At 35.8% G+C, this 15,443-nt stretch overlaps 2 protein-coding genes across 2 annotated transcripts; both read right to left on the bottom strand.

Annotated features, from left to right (window-relative positions):
• Positions 1 to 236: 236 nt before the first annotated feature.
• LOC146732781 (TNF receptor-associated factor 2-like) lies at positions 237 to 3,139 on the bottom strand. Its single transcript, XM_085491769.1, has 4 exons — positions 3,069 to 3,139; positions 1,924 to 2,010; positions 749 to 1,537; positions 237 to 558 (listed from the first exon to the last, which is right to left on the bottom strand). The coding sequence occupies exons 1-4, from the start codon at positions 3,135 to 3,137 to the stop codon at positions 334 to 336; spliced, it is 1,170 nt and encodes a 389-aa protein (XP_085347895.1). The 5' UTR covers positions 3,138 to 3,139; the 3' UTR covers positions 237 to 333.
• Positions 3,140 to 3,546: 407 nt separating this feature from the next.
• On the bottom strand, positions 3,547 to 4,675 carry LOC146732782 (TNF receptor-associated factor 2-like). Its single transcript, XM_085491954.1, has 4 exons — positions 4,533 to 4,675; positions 4,148 to 4,217; positions 3,840 to 3,938; positions 3,547 to 3,735 (listed from the first exon to the last, which is right to left on the bottom strand). The coding sequence occupies exons 1-4, from the start codon at positions 4,673 to 4,675 to the stop codon at positions 3,547 to 3,549; spliced, it is 501 nt and encodes a 166-aa protein (XP_085348080.1).
• Positions 4,676 to 15,443: the final 10,768 nt, after the last annotated feature.

Raw genomic sequence — 15,443 nt, forward strand, 5'->3', positions numbered from 1 at the left:
AAGTGCACTTATATTACAGCAAGAAATAGACTATCACAACAATATTCAGATACAAATGAATTCAACCGGTATATTATGTACCTTGTAAGCTTTGAATGTGATAGCGGGTAATAGTAGAATAAAAAAAGAGTTTTTGTTCATTGTGTTATAATTTACTACCCTATTGACATTAAATTAATATTTATTTCCAAAAGCAATATGCTCTTGAGAATTTTTGATACAACGGTCGTTAAATTGCAATTGATTGACTGATTTATTTAGTCTTTGATTAACTTATTTTTATTACAATTGTTTATATTGTTTAAGCGGATTTAGCAATAATGCAAATTCAACTCAAGTAAGATCTATAGTATCAACGATAACTTTGATGAATAAGCAATCATCCTTGATATAGGCTTGACGACTACTACACAGCTGACTAAGCGGCATAAACAGAGGACATCCACTAGCGATGTTCATGTCACCAGTAGGCTTCTTGAAGCTGTTTGAAGTCGGATCTGGACGGAATGCATCGATAACATGTTCTCTGTGATTTTGGTCAAGCATCATAAAAGTCACCTGCAAAAACCCAAAACAACATATAATAATGACAAATTGTTAATTGCATAACTATATCATCAAAGTACCATGTTTCTATGATTTTTTATTAATTGATGTGACCCCGCTTTGTAACATAGTATCTATCCGTGGTTGAACTTGACCTTGACATGAAAATGTCATATGAGGAATATATGAGCTTTTAACTAACCTTTTGTCTGAATGGCCATCTAAGCAACCCATCATATGCCCCCCGCATGATGACAAAGAATAGAGACATATGGTTTCCTTTTCCCATTCCATCACCATTCAGATATATCCGAGCACACATTTTGTAACCATGGCGACTTGTGTAGAAGCATGGGGAGTAGATAGATGATGTTCGTCCAGATAGAGCGTCGTTTCTCTTGCGATTGAAATCGGTAATTTTCCATACCAATACACCATCGTAGGAAGCCACCTCCAGAGACTGAATTCGTAGATCTTGCTCAGCTAAGGCTACATCTTTGAGTGCAATGATACGGTCTTGCGATTTAATTTTTTTTTCAAGGGACTCCACTAATATTCTCTGTTTTTTACGCTCTCTATCCATGGTGTATACAACGGTTGCATCTTTTTCAACCTTACAATTGAGTGTGGCAATAATTCCCTCATATGCAGCAATTTTTGTACTGAGTGCGGTTAGCTTGTTGTTCAGGATCTCTATCAACCTTTCATGCTTTTGAATTTCCCCCTCGGACAAAGAATTAAAAGTCTTGCCACCTTGATTTACATTTTCCAACACATTTGATATATCTTTTTCTAACTGTGCGCATCTTTTTTTGATCTTCTCACTTTGTTTTTCTTGATCTTCAAATTGTGAAAACAATTGCTGCATTGCTTCTTTATCTTTCTTGTTACTTTCAACAAATCCATGTACTTTGAGAACATTATGTAGCAGTTGTTCTTGATGATCAAGCATTCGGTTTTCTAAATGAGTGACCAGATCTTCTGCTTGTATCTGGAAATTTAACAGCACCAACTCAAATATCACATCAAAATAATGTGCTAGGACTGGTTTATCCATAGCCATCCGTCCCGTGAAAAACTACTTAACTATATAAGTGTTAAGCTATTCCCATTATAACTCCGACATAATAAGTGTGCACGAATGTGTAATGACATATGCATCACATCCTTACAATGATGAATTTATTCTATTTTAAAGAAACAACTGGCATATTGCTGAAAACTACAAAACGTAACCAATTGACATGCCTAACAGTGAACAAGATAATGCAGATGGTGACAAGGTGGATGTGCATATCATGTGTTTAGAGTTGTAATTGTCGAAATGCCATAATGTATGTCAACAATATTGCAATTAGATATGAAATGACTACATACCTGTTCTTCACATCCGACAACACTGTAAGTGCAGAGTACAAGTTTCTTTTCACAATCTCCATCGGTTGGGTCCTGATGAAGTTTTAACTTCACAATACAGGAAAACAAATAAATGTATTTGTCAGTAACTTCAATATGTATATGTATGTATGTATTCCAATAATTCAAATTAGTACCGTAAACGCAACGCATATCTTCTCAGTTCAGTTATTCAACATACACAATTATAGTGCAGACCGTTTTAGTGTATTGTAACGTTTCTATTACATTTCTATTAATAAAACAATATTCTGCAGTATCATAGTAAATTTGTTTGTGATTATACCAAAATGACATATTTAGCTTGTTCTTTTTATTTGAAATACCCTCGAAACAATAAACTTATGCAAGCACTGGGACAGTGACGTAAATAACATGTTGTATTGTAGGGGTATTTTACAGCCCAATTTGTACTTAAATTTGGGGTGAAACATATATTTGAATTCCCGCTCGCATCTTTGAGTGAATTGTCTTGATATCATCACACTAAATGAAGACGTTAAATCCTATGAGTATTAGAACCTGTAACACCTTAACCTTGTGCGAATTCGCTCGCTGGTGAGTACGAAAAAATGCACTGTTATTGTGAATGCTTTGTTATCCTTTAATGGAGTTTAATTGAGACGTGGGATGAGTATTTGGAGTAGATTATGTCTAAACCATAATATTCAATTACAGATTGATCACTGAATTTATTTACAATAACAGTTCCATTTCTATAATATGCACAGTAAAATCTTCAATTTACACAACATTCGAGGTGCCAATTTATTTAGACAGTAGTGTGTCAACGCTACATGAAAGGAGAAAACAAACCTCAGTATATTTTTCTTTTCAGAAATAGTGATACCTTAAACATAACCATTTGCCACATATTCAGATATTAAACTGATTATACTGAAATTTGATCACTAGAATTTATAATTCTGTTGAACTATTGAAAAAAATGCACCACCAATAAGAATAATTATAATAGTAAATATTAAAATAAATAAAAATAATTAAAAATGTATATTCACATGTTTCCAATATCATGTACCATTTTCAAATATTAAATTTTCTTTCAGTTGGGAAGGTTTTGGTTTGCCTAACGTATTTATTCTTACCGTGTCTCGTGTAAAATCCTCCCGTCCACAATACTGACACTTGACGGGATACAGAGGACATTCATTCATATGATGTTTCTGAAAGGAAAAAAACAAATTTGATGACCTTTTTAGCCATGACTGTGGGTAGTCAATTGCGTCTCATTTAACAATTGCTACATAATACTTGATTTCGCCAACAATCAGTGTCATTGTATTGTATATATATATATATATATATATATATATATATATATATATATATATATATATATATATCATATATCCACGAGGAAACAATATTTAGTGAGCAGATATTACGATTACTGTCAATTAAATAGGTACAGCGCTTTACATGTTTACATGTGCATGTTAATTATTTATTTGTATTCATTATTTGTGTACACAGTTATATATTTGACCAGTAGGAGTAAGCGATGTTTAAGGTAAGTAATCAACATTTTTGTACACTCATAGAAATATGGTATACATGGATTATTTATTTATAACACTTCAGCCTTACCTCTACATTCTTGAAAACAATTTTTACTTCACAGAATTGGCATTGAACAATGCGCATCAAGCATTCATTTTCAAGATGACTTGCCAAATTACCTCTGATGACCATCTCATCGCATCCTTGTTTATTACACAAAATTAATAGCCAGGCACACACATCATAGTGACCCTGAACAAGATATCAGACAATACATAAATGGAAGGATACAATGATTAATATATAGAACAAAGTTTGAAATGCAAAGAATTTTTCTGACGTTCATTTTTTCCTACCTCATAGTTTCTAAAGTTTCCTTTCCAACCACATTTCTTGTTCGGACACTCTACAAACTTGACACGTAATTCACGCTTCGTAGCATTGTCTGGAAAAATCTGAAACACGATTCGCATAAATAATGTTATAGTGAAAACAACTATGAAAGGTTGTCGATATCGCAATACATCACCATGTACAGAATACGTAATTTTTCGCTTAAACATACATAACATTGTATTATATTGACGTTTGAATTAATTTTTGTTCAGACGAGAACTACATCACTCCGAAAAATAAGCAATGTAATGAAGGACGCTCATAATACCTTTTCTGGAACTAATACACTCTCGTCATTCCCCTCACCACATTCCAGACAAACATGAGTCCCAGGCTTACTGGAACGCAACACAGGTAAGTATAAGGGTAAACAATGTATTTGTTTCTAGCCATCAAACAAATCTGCTTCTGATCAGTATTCGCTTCAGTTTAAAAGGTATGCATACATTTTTTAAATTCCAAAATATTATGTTATGAACTAATGAAATTATCTACATGTCGCTGTAAATGTATCTGAGATTCTGTTTTAGCCAGTGTATTCAATATTCTACAAACATTTGGTTCGAATTGAAGATTATATATCTTCTTCATAATTCTTTCAATATAATAATTAGTTTAAATTCTGCTCCTTTTGCTGAAAGCATAAGTCCTACCTTAAAATGACACCCACACAACTTTTACAGTATCGATGGCCACAGAATGTTTGAACCGCATCACGTAAGATCAATTTACAATAAATACACAGATACTTCTCTTCAAGGTTATCCCTTAAAAGTAGTTTTGAGAAGCCAGGCATCTTATAACAACTTTACTCAAGGCAAGTGGAGTGAAATAACTTGGTATTATACGTTTCAACTGTTTTATTGAATAACTCAATGGATGGGAGTGTCTATGGTAATCAGCTTTACAATGAAATAAAATAGAAAAATAGTTAGAAACCAAGATAGAAAAATATTAGAGCGACATGGCTGTTTTCTCTTCTATTCAAACCTGGTTACATCCGACCCAGCTTTGCTCTCGTTTCATCTGTTTCTTCAGCCTCGTTGGAGCAGATAACCCAAAAAATGGTTCATTTGATAATACAAACATGCAGAAATATTTATTTGCAGAAATATTTATTGTATGTTAGGATTACAGACAAAACGTGCTGGCCACCCGAAATTCCAATATGGCAGTCATTTTCCAAGATGTCCACCCAGCAATCCAGTATGGCGGCTATTAGCTAATATGCAACAAATTCCACGATATTTCTACATGTTTGTCCATACAGCTCAATAGGCATAGCTACTTATAGTGTTTTGTTCATATAAATACAGAAGAGTGATATTTTGGGTATATTATCACATTAATAACCATGTTCAAAGTCTAGATTTATGAACACAATTGAAGTTTTAGTGTATGTTCTTCATCTATAACATCACTCATGTACCTACCATAAGTAATGTGGATACTTGTCATATTAGAAATATGATGTCATGGCTATGGTCAGTGTTATCCAGACAATCATGATGCAAGGCCAAATATCAGCTGAAAGGCCAGTTTAATTAATACTTAGATGTTTGAGGTTCTGTGGGTGTTTGAAGAACATGCACAGAAATCAAGTTATAACATGTCAGGAATCAACTAATGCTTTGGTGGGTAAGGTAAGTTTGATAAGTGTTTTAGTAGATGTTTGACTAAAACAGGCGTCGAATGCAGTACCGTGTAGTCCGGCTATTTTACATTTGCAACTTCCACAACAGTCCGTCTTGCATTTACATTTTGTCAGTTGTTGCACTTTTGGTATGCTCCTTCAGTATATTTTGAGATGGCAGGATTAAATCATATAGCCCTGCTTCTATGCATAAAGTTCAAGTCTTCCGTGCATAGAGTTCAACTAAAGAAGCACGACACTATCTGTGTAATTGGCATTAACCAGTATCGACTTGCCAATTCCTCTAAGTTAATGTTGATGTTATTAGTACTGGTGAGTACGTTTACCTCCCTAGCCACAAAATCTGCATTTTTCGTGATCATTGTAGCAAGAAAGTGGAAACATTCTGATTTGTTTGTGCTGTATTGAGGGAAACGCTTCAAATTTGCAGGTGATTTACATATGCTCTTTTCAGTAACTCTCCTCCTTATGGGCTTTCCACGTTTTGATTAGGTTTCTGACTCCAGACTCGTCTATAGTGTACATCGAACGTGATGATTGTTCTCATGCAAGCATGGGAGGGGTGATCAATAAGTTCTCGGCCTCACCATGAAACAAGGGTCGGAACTCCTATTCTAGGGTATAACTTTATACTATAATGTCTTAAGTCACTACCTATAGAAATACAAATTTAGGTATTCATTTATTAGCACTTGGTGCACATTTAAAATCAGCAGGTGAGTCGAAAATCACAAACTGGACCAGACAGAAGCTTGTGCTGTGATCAAGTATCTTTATAAGAAGGGGATGACTCCCAAAGAAATCCACGAAGACATGTGTGACAGAATATAATTACTGACTGTTTGGTGAAGTCGATATCTCTGTTTATTTTTGCTCAGTGTTGAACTCCGTGGCATTCAACACCGGTCATAGGCTCATACAATGTCATTATATTCACTGCAAATTACACCTTTGATTTACTTGCTGTGTAAATTCACAGTACCGAATTTTCAACTATAACACTTGTTAATATGATATCACAGGTAACAATCCTGAATAAAACCAACAACTTTGCAATCGCTTTTCACAACTTTGTAAGCAGTTTGTTGTCGATTTTTCGGTTGACTGTTGTGATAATCTGCTTATATACAAGGCATACTCGGAACATTTACTTGTTTTCGTAGTGCTAAGAGACGTAACACTTTCACCACAAGAGGGCGCTATAACACGTAACTAGCAACAAACCCAGCAATAACTATACAGTCATTACAAAATGGTCATGACACCTGGTGAGGACTCCCCTCCTTATTGCACTGCAAAGACGCGAGTTGCTAACTTTAGGCAAGGCAAGGAGAGCACGAAAGATGACCCAAGGTCTGGACGCCCAAAATCTGCCACCACGAACAATCAGGTTGAGACCATCCATCGCATGGTAATGAATGAAAGACGTATAACTATTCAACATTTTTGGGCATTCCCTAAGCATCAGTTATGGCGCAGTTTAAAATATTTTGTTGAACATCTTGGGGATGAGTAAGCTGTCTTCTGGGTGCCCAGAAGCTGCACATCAGAAGTTGAACAGGTTGGAAGTTTCAAGGACGCTTCTGGCCCGTTTCCATTCAATTCCTGGCAAGTACCTCAAAAGATTTGTGACCCAGGATGAGACATGGGTTCACCACTTTGATCCAGAATCAAAAAAGTAAAGCAAACAATGGACACACAAGGCTTCACAGCTGCCCAAGAAGTTCAAGTGAGTGGCATCAGTCTGTGTTCTAGGACAGCAAGGGAATCATCATGATTGACTACTTGCAAAATGGTCAATGGAGAGTATGCATCAGAACTACGACATGGAATAGGAGAACTGGAACATCGATGGACAAAACGCATTGAACTATGTTGAAAAATAGTGTAAGAAAAACCCTTCCTTCTGTAATGTTTTATTAGAAAGGCCGTGAACTTATTGATAACCCCTCGTATATCCTTTTTGGCATCTTTGTCTTTGGTGTTTTTGGTGCAACGGCTATCATATTCTGGTTTCAACTCTGGAAGCTGAGCTTTTGCTTGGAGAATTTCGACAAGATTTGACTTGGTACTTGGACAAAGGCTAACATTCTTGCGGCGAGATATGAGAAAAACCTCATCCTCATGCTTGAAAAAATAGTGAAGATCACACCCTCATGAGATGAAAAGGCGAGAATACTCATTTTGTTTTGTCTCAGTTTTTTTGCTTAGCGGAGGCCCATACTGAAGACTTCCATCCTGTTCTTCTTGATGAGCTGGTAGAATTGTTGGCCACCATTCAGTTTATAATGTTTAAAATGTTTTGAATTTTTTTTATTCTTTTGATGATGGGTTGCAACACATTTAGCTGTAGTTGATTCTCTTTTTTTCTTTGTGTCAAGGGTCGGAAAATCTCCTGTCTCCTTAGCAAATGGACTGGCCATTACTGTGACAGTGGTGAGCATTTGAACCTTCACAAAGAACTGCAAGTGACTGTCCATAGTGGCAAGTGTCCTTCTTCACATACTTACTTCCGATGCTGTTTTGTAGTTGTCCACCAACTGACTTGTTTCCGTTCCAGCCACCATCCATCTTTGAAGAGCTGATGGATCCTCTCTCAGCCCAATGGCTCCCCCTCTCCTTTTATTATAATTTTATTTATAGTGCTTTTTAATAACAATTAATGAATAATAGCTAAGTTTCCATTTTTGAATTGTCTCGCAAGCTCACCAAATCTTGAAGCTGAACTGGAAGCCACCATGCATAATATATATTGTTCAGAATCAAGTACCAGAACTGAATCTGTAGACTTTCTTTTCTGTGGATGTCACACCAGTCTTCAATAGGGACGATTTCTTCATCACCGTCTTCTTATTTAATATGACACGAGCGTATGCACTTTACACTTTCTTCAAGAGCTTGAATAAACTGCATGCTGTAACCTGATGGGTGACATCAGTAGAGGATAGAAAACATTATTACAAACTTATTCACCCCATATATTTTTCTGGCCAGTGTCACATTATTTGTTTTGCCAATGTGTAAAATGGTGGCAACACTGTTTGTTTGATCTCACAGAAGTGGCAGCAAAGCATTGATGCTGGTCGCATTGATGAATCATATTCAAGTCTGATTTCTTCTTGGACGAGACTGGGGGATGTTGATATGACTCTGGAGGATAAAGAACCTTTTTTATCCGACTCTGTGTAATAACACTGGGCAAAGTACAAGCTTTGTTTTATTTCTCTAAACTTGGCTGCTGGAACAATGAAATGCTTGTGCCATGGATCTGTTTGGTGTTGTTATTGATCGGTTGCCGTCTGTGTTGTCAAGAGCAGATATCGTCAGCAGACACACAACTCTGTCTTCAACATATTGGTTTACAACATTCTCACCCACCTATCGAGATATTTCCAACAATCTGCCATATGATATGCTGATTCCATTCTCATGTATTCCATGTACTTAGAGTAGCAGTTGTACTGTACCTGTTTCGCTGTGACCACATCTGACTGCACAATACTATGGTCCAAATGGAACACTATGTCCACCCTATGCTCAATACTGCAAACAAAGTGCAGAAGAGTTCAGGAAACGACTCCGTCTTCAATCTCTTTCTGGAACAGCTGACTGAATTTTGTCTTGTGAGCCAAAACCCTTTGCCAGATGATACCAGATGATTAACTTTCTCGTACTCACTAGCATCAGACAGAATTTACATATTTTCTAAATGCTAAAAGAACATCTCGCCCTTCAAGCTCAGGGATTCAAAAGAGTAACTGCTCCTTTAACCTAGTGGAATTGATCTCTGGATATTCCACACTTAGTTGTTGTAGTTGACACGTTTATATCGAGGCTAGATCAGCAAGTCTAAATATCACATGTGTTGTTTATGTACCAGCAAACTTGCTAATTTGCTTGCTAAAATATAGATGACATGCTCTGAAAATAAAAACTCTTTTCCATTGACTACTGTAATTCTCCTCTCTATAGCATTGAGATGTGATCTCTCCGAGTAGTATAAATCTCTCAATCATTGATGGTGGTACTTCGGTTCTTGGGCAACGACAACACCAGAACTTAACTTTGCTAGAAACTGCCTCTTGTTTAGGGACCTGAACACACTTTTATACATTGATTAACCCTTCCATTCACCTGCATGGTCATTTTGCACTTTACATTTGATATTTCATATTCTTCTTCACATAAGAAGCACTGTATTTGTGTATGCTCGGAGATCCTTCCCACGTTTCTCCTTTGGGCCTGATGTACTGGCGTAACTGCTCTTTTCTATGATCTTGTCAGTTCTGTATTATTGAACAAACGTTGGCAGCGGTTGTGATATCTTGTTTTATTTCGTATTAATGTGGCTTCCATTCCTTGTCCTTCATCTTGCCGTGCTGAATTGAATGGTATAGAAATATAATTGAAAGCACCACACAATAGCAAATCTTGTGTTATTTTACTACATCCAGCATAGTCCTGTTTTCCGTTGAATGAGCTGAAAGGTGAAATCAGTGTTTCATACCTTTTGTCGAATTGACAAAGGCAGCATTAACTCCAGTCAGTTTTGCTGTCTTGTTTTGGCATTGCGGGCAAGTCTTTGTAGTGGTGTAAGCCGGGCCGGGTTTAATCTTGTCCACTTCCAACAAAAGTTGAGAAATGGCCAGCACTTGTTCTGAAAAAGTTCCTTACAGAAAATATTATTACCAAATGTCACCATACCAACTGAACAATTCAGACAAATAACCAAATTTAGCTGCTCCACTATCTCCAATTAATAGACAGACATAAGCCTAATACCAAGGCTGTTCACAGTCAGGCCTTCCTAGATAAAACATAGTGTATCTCTCACTAAAACAATTATTCAACTCCAGTGTATTGTTTACCTCTATTGTGTGACAATCAATATAACCATTAGCAACAAGAATGCTGTTACAATGAACTTCGAACCAGCATACTCGGCGACTGTTAACAAATGTTTCACCGATAGGAGACAAGGCTATTTTTAAAATACAAATGACGATTGCAAATTCCATCTTGTACATCTATTATAATTGCTTAACTGTGTCATGAAAATAACTTCCCTATTGTTCGCTAAAATCTTGTTTCACGAAAATTAAGAAAGTTTTGGAAGAGTAATTCGGGAATAAATCCTCATTTCGAATAAGTTTCAAGGCATGGTCCTGAAACCTAATATTTTATGACAGTTCTAAAGTTAGACATTATGCAGGTGCACCGCCTGTTTGATTTCATACTCTACTTTAATAGCCTTGCAACGATATGCAACGGAGGGTGTATGAGTTTGAACATTTGTAACACCATACTTCTCTAAGATACTCATATACAGTTTCGCCAATGACAGGCAGACAGACGTGTGTTTTTCAAACGACATGTTCCTAACTTATTGTTCCGTGGTCACTTGGGAAATCTACATTAACCCTTATGTTTCTGTTTATACGAAGTGATCTGTCATGTTATATTACGTGTTACATTAGTGTGCCTTAAGGTTATAATCATCGTTAATTTTATGATAAAACAATGTAAACTCACCAAGTACGTTAAATGTTGACAAATTAGGAGATACGACACAACAACCGTGATTACTTCAAACAGGATATCAATCATCAAGTATAAGTAAGCTAGCCGGGTGTTTGTGTAAAGCACTGATTTTATAAGTTAAACATTTACACATATTTGTATAACAATGACACTTTTATCGTTACTATGTGTTTAGTAAACCATACCAGTGTGTGGGTTACTACCAACAATGTTAGGACAAAGTACATTGAACTAATTTTAGTATAATGTGAACAATGATCCATAAATAAACATTACGTCATACAACTGCTGCAAATACTCGTAGTGTATATAACAATGGTCCGTTGAGTCCGTTGGGACCGCTAGTTTACTTCCTGTCTACAACATGTCTAGCCTGGAATCCAGCCATCCCAAGTATACTCAAGAATGGACTGGTGGATCGCTATGTAACTATTGACTCATAGTTATGTGTCGTCACTGATTGGCAGAGTCCATAAAAACAAGCATGCGTATACTGACCTTTTCTATTTAATATTCGTAGACTTTTCAAAGTTTTTCAAACCAAACATATGTGCCATCTAGTCTACAACATGTTCAATCAAAGTGTAACATTATTTATTAGGTTTGTGCTGCTATTTAAAAATTATAAACACTTGTATTAATCATACAATTATATTAAACTACAGATGGAGTGATTTCAAACAGATTTTGTCTGTTTTTTTTTTAAGATAGCAACATCCGAAACAACTGCACAGGCGGCGAGTCATGCCGAACGCCAGGAGCTCTGCCGACAACCTGGATGGTGGAAACTGAAAATATGTCATTGAAAATAGCGATTGATGCACCGATTCATGATTTGTTCGTCATGAAATATAGTAAAGACTGCACAGAGGAAAGTGCATCCTATAATGGCGGGAAGTGATCACGATACGATACAATTTTACACGACGACGAACTCGTCGGTGACAGGTAATTCCGCCCTCAGACAGACACACAGACTGAAGGTGAGTACGATGATTTTGAGATGAATACAAATATTAATCTTCAACAGCAAATGAAATTTATGGTTTTCAAGGATTGTGTTTTCAAAATATTTACATAGATGCCAAAAATACGAGAAGCAGTGCTTGATAAAGAAGGTCGGGTTAAATTACTAACAGCTCGTAGAATTTGCAGTAATTTTCACTGTGACGTTTGGCAAAATGACTTCTCAACAAAAATGTAAATACTAACTAAACTGATCGCCACATTCAAATTAAAGCCACAATGAAGAAAGATTACCCTAAAATATCGCACCAATTTGATGTATGACATTTAGCAAAATCAGTGGTCAAAAAAGCTTTGGGATTTTGGTAGGGAGAAACCACTTTTCAAATCTTCGATGGGTACAATCGATATCCATACACCTTACGGCTTCGTCAACATTTTTCATAGCAAACCAGTTTGTATTTCAATTTAAAAATTATTGTGAATTATTAGTTCGTTATGTGTGTATCAAATTGTTTTTATTTAGTTACACATATATTAACTTGGTCAGTATGTCAATCTCAGTTATTTATATTCATGCTAATTGTTTCTATGTGTATCGCTTACGGGATGGTGGCGCGAATGCATTAGATAAGGAACCTAATTCTGGGAAAGAAAACAGGCATCAGTTAAATCTGGCGAAAATTATGGGCAACTGAGATATTACATAGTTTTTCCCAAGAGCAGAAAATACTTGGTGGCTAGTCATGGAAGTCAAATCATATTCGTACATATATAAGATGATGCACTCTTAAAAGAAAACAAAGTGGTAGGACTGGCGGCAATTTCAATTTGCCGGAATTACCCGCGAACCTAAACCAGATGCAGGAGTAATTCGATTACAACTACAAGGTTTGATGCAAAACTAGCCCAATGAAGATTCGTCTCACTGGTTTATAAAACGTCTTTTACTATTTAAAATGATGCATCACAATACCTCTTGTTTAGTCGCGATATTTAGTTTTATTTCGTGCGTCGCTTAATTTTAATTCTTCTATAAATCTGGAAATATACGATAGTCTTTTACAATATATCGATTTAATTCAAGCGTTGTCTTTCATAACACATGCATGCGAATGTAGGAAGTTTCGAACACACATATATGTTTTATATCTTATCGATCGAGTTATATGTATTTATATATTTCGTATGATTTACTTGTATTTATTTACTCAAAATGCACGCTACAATTATGATTTAATAATATTTATATACTAATAACAGATTTATATCGATCTCCAAAAAATGTAATTATCCCGTGTTTGCTACATATGAATTATTGGAAAATAAATACACCTACTTAGAACAAACTATTAAACCTTGGAGTCTAGTTTTCCATAATTCATCGCTTTTATTGTCTTTTAATTCGCCTACACTGTACACTGCTCAAATTGATATGGCTTTATCCCACATAATGTAGGCATATCAGATTTAACATCATTTTATTAATCACACTCACTACTAATCAGGTTGTCCATAGTTTTGCTACCGCGCGTCACGGTCGTATATGAACGTGTATACAATAGCAGTATGATTTAGACATTTAGACCACATTGACCAACGCCCCCTAGAGCCGAAATGACGCCAGAACGTTAGTCGTCTACTCCTCAGCTTGGCTGGTTCCAGCCTCAAGTGTCATGGCGCACCAAGCCACAAGAGACCGGTAACTAGTTACGGTACCGATTAGCGCGTCAAGTTTTCATTCTTTGTTCTATTTCCCTGGGTTACCTGACGTCAGCGCTTGCACTCGTCGTCGTTCCATATATAAAGCATGGGTTTCTCACGCTCTCAAAAGTAGCACGTGTATAAAACTTTTTTGATATAATTTGAACAAAAATAGCGAGGAATGTTAAAACCACCTCAAGTATGAAGTCTAAGCAGGGGAATGAATGGATGCAGCGTTATTACAGTATTACAAACACGTTTACGCAGAAGGGAACTTGGAATGATTTCAAATTACGTCACTTGGTCACGTGACTTTGAGCCGGAATCCCGGCCCAGTGGAACAATATGGCGGTTACTAGTTACCTAATTGCCACTCGTCATGGGTTTGAATAAACAATTGGCTGGTCATGGGATTTCATTATATATGTGCATATGTAATGTTGCAAGCAAAGTGCCATCTCTAATCTCTTTCTGGAACACCTAACTGATTTTTTTTTTTTTTTTTTTATAAAGGAAACAGAACTAAAAGTACAACACAATCACAAATACAACAAATTATCAGAGTAAGGTAAAGTACATAAAATTTGACCTATTCGACTGGAAAATCACTCCATTTATTAACATGATGCTCCATAATATTTTTACGAGTTGCAATATATTTTTCAATTTTATAAATATTCAACACTAAATGTTTTAATACTATGAAACTGGGTAAGGTATCTTGACACCTAGCAGTGTATATAGCCCGTTTAGCAAGTAATATAACCTGATTTGTAATAGTACTAAAATTTCCATCCCCAAGTAGTAATTGATGTTTATCTGGAAGACTGTTTAGATTTAAAAATTTGCCCCAGTTATGAAATACTTTACCCCAAAGCTCCTTTGAATATTGGCAGTCTACAAATAAATGTAGTAAAGTTTCGTCTGTTTTTTTACAAAAAGTACACAGGGGAGATGATGCATAAGCTGGGGACATTTTAAATAAAATAAAATTAATATATAGAATATTTCTCAAAATTTTACAATAAAATGCACGTGACTTGGATTCTATTGTAACCTTGTACGGAAGTGCATACAATTTTTTCCAGTCTAAAGTTATAGTAGGAAACAAATTTTGGTAGTATATTTCGCTTTTCGGGGGGGGGGGAATTTCCTTTTAACTAGTATTTGGGAAAATATTCTCGTAGACATCTTGCTAATAACTATAATTTTACCATCACTAGGAACACTTACCGGGAGAGTGGGTCTAACAACATAAGAACATTTAATATGCCAAGTTTTCGGAATTGCATCCACAAGACCAAACCATTTTAAATAAATTGTCGTGCCTTCCAAACGATTAACCAATTTATCCCAAGACAGAATTTTACCATTCTTATCATATAAATCCGCAATATAAACTATACCTATGTTATACAATTCCCTATAAAAGATAGATTTTCCTTGAATAATAATATTTTGATTGTTCCAAATAATCTCACTTGCGATTTCTTGAAGATTTTCCGGGGGTTTATGTAAATTTACTGACGACCATGCATGAAGAACAGACTCATAAAAGGGTGGCAAGTTTATCGGTAACATTTCCCTATTAAAATTACACTGGAACAACAAATTTGCTCCACCTACCGAATGAAGATACCAATCAAAAACTTGTTTCCATGGATGGTAATTTTTATCAAAAAACTTTTTAACCCAATTT

The sequence above is a fragment of the Saccoglossus kowalevskii genome, chromosome 17 (genome assembly GCF_978046115.1).
Source record: "Saccoglossus kowalevskii chromosome 17, keSacKowa6.1, whole genome shotgun sequence".
Classification (NCBI taxonomy): domain Eukaryota; kingdom Metazoa; phylum Hemichordata; class Enteropneusta; family Harrimaniidae; genus Saccoglossus; species Saccoglossus kowalevskii.

Bases quoted from the DNA above. Each gene is read 5' to 3' on its own strand.
- LOC146732782 (XM_085491954.1), bottom strand. From the start codon at position 4,675: ATGCCTGGCTTCTCAAAACTACTTTTAAGGGATAACCTTGAAGAGAAG. The intron at 4,218-4,532 runs GTAGGACTTATG...GTTGCGTTCCAG, and splicing joins TGTGTGGGTGTCATTTTAAG to TAAGCCTGGGACTCATGTTT. The intron at 3,939-4,147 runs GTATTATGAGCG...ATCGTGTTTCAG, and splicing joins GTGTATTAGTTCCAGAAAAG to ATTTTTCCAGACAATGCTAC.
- LOC146732781 (XM_085491769.1), bottom strand. From the start codon at position 3,137: ATGAATGAATGTCCTCTGTATCCCGTCAAGTGTCAGTATTGTGGACGG. The intron at 1,538-1,923 runs GTATGTAGTCAT...TTAAATTTCCAG, and splicing joins TTGTCGGATGTGAAGAACAG to ATACAAGCAGAAGATCTGGT. The intron at 559-748 runs GTTAGTTAAAAG...GGGTTTTTGCAG, and splicing joins GATGGCCATTCAGACAAAAG to GTGACTTTTATGATGCTTGA.